This window comes from Corvus cornix, chromosome 3 (assembly GCF_000738735.6).
Source record: "Corvus cornix cornix isolate S_Up_H32 chromosome 3, ASM73873v5, whole genome shotgun sequence".
Taxonomy (NCBI): Eukaryota; Metazoa; Chordata; class Aves; order Passeriformes; family Corvidae; genus Corvus; species Corvus cornix.
In genome coordinates, this window is record NC_047056.1 from 58388520 (window position 1) to 58391973 (window position 3454).

The window sequence follows — 3454 nt, forward strand, 5'->3', positions numbered from 1 at the left end:
TCTGGCGCATCAGCTGCCGGCGGCCGCTGCCGGTGCAGGGGGAGCGCCCCGCACTCCTGTTTATCTCAGCCTCATCTCCCACGGGCGCGCTGATCGATAGAGAGGAGATGTTTAAGTTAAAAATTCTCGGCGCTGAGGACCGACTGTACTTCATCAATAGATCACTGCTCCTGTCCCCGCGGAGCGGAGCGGCCGGAGCGGCGGGGGCGACTCCCGCAGCGCCCGGGCGCCGGCCTGCGGAGCCGGGCCGGGCTCCCGCGGCGAGCTGCGGACCCAGTCACCCCCTCCCCCAAGGGTTCGCTCCAGGTCTTTAGCTCCGGGGAAGCAGACCTCCCGTGGCCCGGGGTGGAGAGGCGGGATCCCCGCAGCGCGGCCGCTTCGCGGAGCGGCGGAGGCTCTGTCCTTTCCCCGCCGAGCCCGAGTCTCAAACGAACACTTAACACCGCTCTGTGTTCAGTAGAAAGGAAGGTTTATTCACAGAAATAGAGCAGAATCTGCTTGAAGAAAATATATCTATATATCTTTAAGGTGAATTACTTCATAGAGATGACTGTCAAAGTCAGTTTTTCTAGGCATCTACATATTTCACAGGTCTCAGACAAAAGATACACGCGTGGTAGGTTTTGTTTGATCTCTGTCTTTTCTCTAGTAGCTCTTGAACCAGCAAGGCTGTGGTTGCAGGACACTCGACTGTACACGCATTTAATAAAGTTAAATAGAGTCAGAATCTCTCGGGGTGGATGGAGTCTTTGCTAGGGCACATTTGGTCTCCTCTGCGCCGGGAGAGCGGCTCTCCCCGTGGCTCTGCCCGGGGCCCGGGGCAGCGGCGGAGCCGCGGCGGGTCCCTGCCCGCCCCGCCGCCCGCTCCACGGCCACGCCGGGACGGACGCTGCTGGCCCGGCCGCGGGGCTCAGGATGCTGTCGGGCCGCACAAGCGGTTTGTGTTCACCACTTCTTTCAGGTCACTCTCGGGTTTGCCGGCTACCATAAAAGGCCAAGTCTGTAGCCAGGAAAAGACACGAGTGGGAAGGGGGTTACATATGGAGAAATGCACATTGCAACGCTCATATCACCAGCGGGTCCGGCTCGGGAGCGTCCGGGGGGACCGAGCCCGGCATCCACCACCTGAGTCCACTTCGGGCAGCGCCCAGCGGGGCTCAGGCTCAGTTGCCGCTGCCTTCGGCAAGGACCCTTCTGCCTTTCTCCGGCGGCTGATGCCGCTCCGCCTCACAGCCCCGGCGGGCCCCACCGGGCGACCTCGGGGCGGCGGAGCCCGTCTGATACGCGGCAGAAGGAAGGGAGAAAGCAGCCGCCTGGCTCCGGCACATTCACATCCCTCCGGCACAATCTCCGCGGGCACCCCGCCGCAGCCGCGCCTCCCCCCGCGTTTGGCCGTGACCGGCGTGGGGACTCCGACCCGCGGGAGTCGCCTCACGTCCCGCCGCGCTACCCGGGCACAGGAGCTGCTCGGGACCCGGCAGCCCCCGGCCACTCTCCCTGGTCTCCCGCGGCTCGGGGAGCATGTTTTGGTGTGCCTCTGTGCGGAAGAGGAGGGAGGTTATATCTATATTGGGTGCTGGTTTTGTTTTACTTTTTTCCCCCCCACCCATATTGTTGCTCTGAGGATTTTGTTTTTAATCAAAAATTATCTCCCAGGCCCTTATCAGCTGACACAGCGGGTAATGTACTGTCCCCCAGAGTCCAGAGCTCAAAAGGCAGAGCCTGACCTCAGTGAAACGTCCCCAGCTCCTCTCTGTGATCCATTTATGCGTCAGGGTCTGCACGTGTGGGCAGTGTAAAGGCTGTATGTCTAAAAAGAGCCCAGGCAGATCTTGCTTACTCCCGGTTTACATCATTTGTACATATTTTTAGAGCTGGAAACAGGATATTTCTGGCGGCCGGGTATGGTTGGGAGATCCAGGGCTGCTTAGGAAAACTTTATGTGGTGGGAGCAGAAGGAGGGACACTGCAGAGCCCAGGAAGAGGCATTGTGGAGTGTGCCTAGAGCAGACACCTCCCCTGGGGAGTCTGCACTGGTATTTATTTCTCCTGTGCCAATTTAGAGGGATAGGAGAAATGTCCTGGACCCAGAAGACCTGAGTGGTTGAGCACAGAACCCCAAGAGTCCTGCCTTTAAAAAGCTAGGGCTTGGGGACACTGTTGTGGCAGGAGACATTAGGGTAGAGACACAGGGTAAGAATAAATCCTGGGTCCTTCCTCAAACATACCCTTTTCTACCCAAATTCCTATACCTGCAGGTAGAAAGCTGGCATCAACCCTTTGTGGTTTCTCAATCGTTTCTGGGGCAGTAAAGAGTAAAGCCTGCCCCTGCTTCTTTGTGGCCAGCGTGGCTGCCTGTCTTCTGGAAGGGTTTGCTAGGAACAGCAGAGAGGGCCTAGGAGGCTTGGTGCTCAGGGCACAGGGCAACAGAGTAGCCGGGAGCCTGTCCCCTTGTACAGTACCGCTTTCCACCCCACTGGCACCAGACGCTGTGAGAAACACAGCAAAGTTTTCTCCCCGCACATGCCCCATGCCAGCTCCTCGCCCACCTCTCCCCAGGCACACGCACAGAGCTCCTGGCCCCGGCGGACTCTGACTTACCAAGTTGACTGGGTGGATGTAGCCGTTCTCATACTTGTCATTGGCCAGGATCTGCCTCAGGTGAGCAATGTAGCTGGAGGCCAACCTCAAGGTGTCCAGTTTGGAAAGTTTGGTGTCTGGGGGCACCCAGGGTAGGGTGGTCTTAAGCCTGGAGAAGGCTTTGCTAAGGACCCTCATCCTCGCCCTCTCCCTGGCGTTGGCAGCGTTTCTCTGTACCTGCTTTCCCTCCTGGCTCACTCCATTTAAAGGGCTCTTCTTGGGGGGAGCCTTTTTCCTCTTGCCCGAGGCCCCTCTCCCCTTCTGAGGGGAGCCATTCTCGCCATTGGATCCCTCCTCGTTGCTCTCGGTGGACGCCCCAAACTCTTTGTTAGTATCCATTTTCAGCCCATCGCACTCCAGCATCTCCACCTCCTGCAGATCTTCCACATCACTGAGGGACCCAGTGGACATGGTCTGGAAGATGCCAAACGACCAGCGGGAAAGGGGGGAGGGGGGGGAAGAAGGGCAGCTCCTCAAATCTATTTCAAGGCAGCGTAGGAGAGAAGGGGCGCCAGTACTTTCCTCCCCTTCCCTCCCCGCCCAGGACTAAGTCACAATACCAGTCCAGAGAGGATCCCCGCCCTCCCGCCCCCCAACCCCGCTTTGCCTGTGTTTGAGGGAGGGAGCGAGATTTTGTGAGAGAGGGAGGGAGAGCGGGAGAGAGAAAGCTGAGGAATTTAGTGAGGACACTAGTAATTTATCTGGGGGATAAGAGAGGCGGATCCAGCCCAGGGGAGGGGCCCTGCCCACTGAGCACACCACATCCCCAATCACAGACCTTTGCACAGGACAGGGAATGAGGTATCCCAGCAAG

At 58.6% G+C, this 3454-nt stretch overlaps 1 protein-coding gene across 1 annotated transcript; it reads right to left on the reverse strand.

Moving 5' to 3' along the window:
• Positions 1-448: 448 nt before the first annotated feature.
• On the reverse strand, positions 449-3452 carry TCF21 (transcription factor 21). Its single transcript, XM_039570095.1, has 2 exons — positions 2602-3452; positions 449-1000 (listed from the first exon to the last, which is right to left on the reverse strand). The coding sequence occupies exons 1-2, from the start codon at positions 3049-3051 to the stop codon at positions 911-913; spliced, it is 540 nt and encodes a 179-aa protein (XP_039426029.1). The 5' UTR covers positions 3052-3452; the 3' UTR covers positions 449-910.
• Positions 3453-3454: the final 2 nt, after the last annotated feature.

Coding starts and splice junctions, on each gene's coding strand:
- TCF21 (XM_039570095.1), bottom strand. CDS start 3,051: ATGTCCACTGGGTCCCTCAGTGATGTGGAAGATCTGCAGGAGGTGGAG. Junction 1,001..2,601: donor ACATCCACCCAGTCAACTTG/GTAAGTCAGAGT, acceptor TCCTGGCTACAG/ACTTGGCCTTTTATGGTAGC.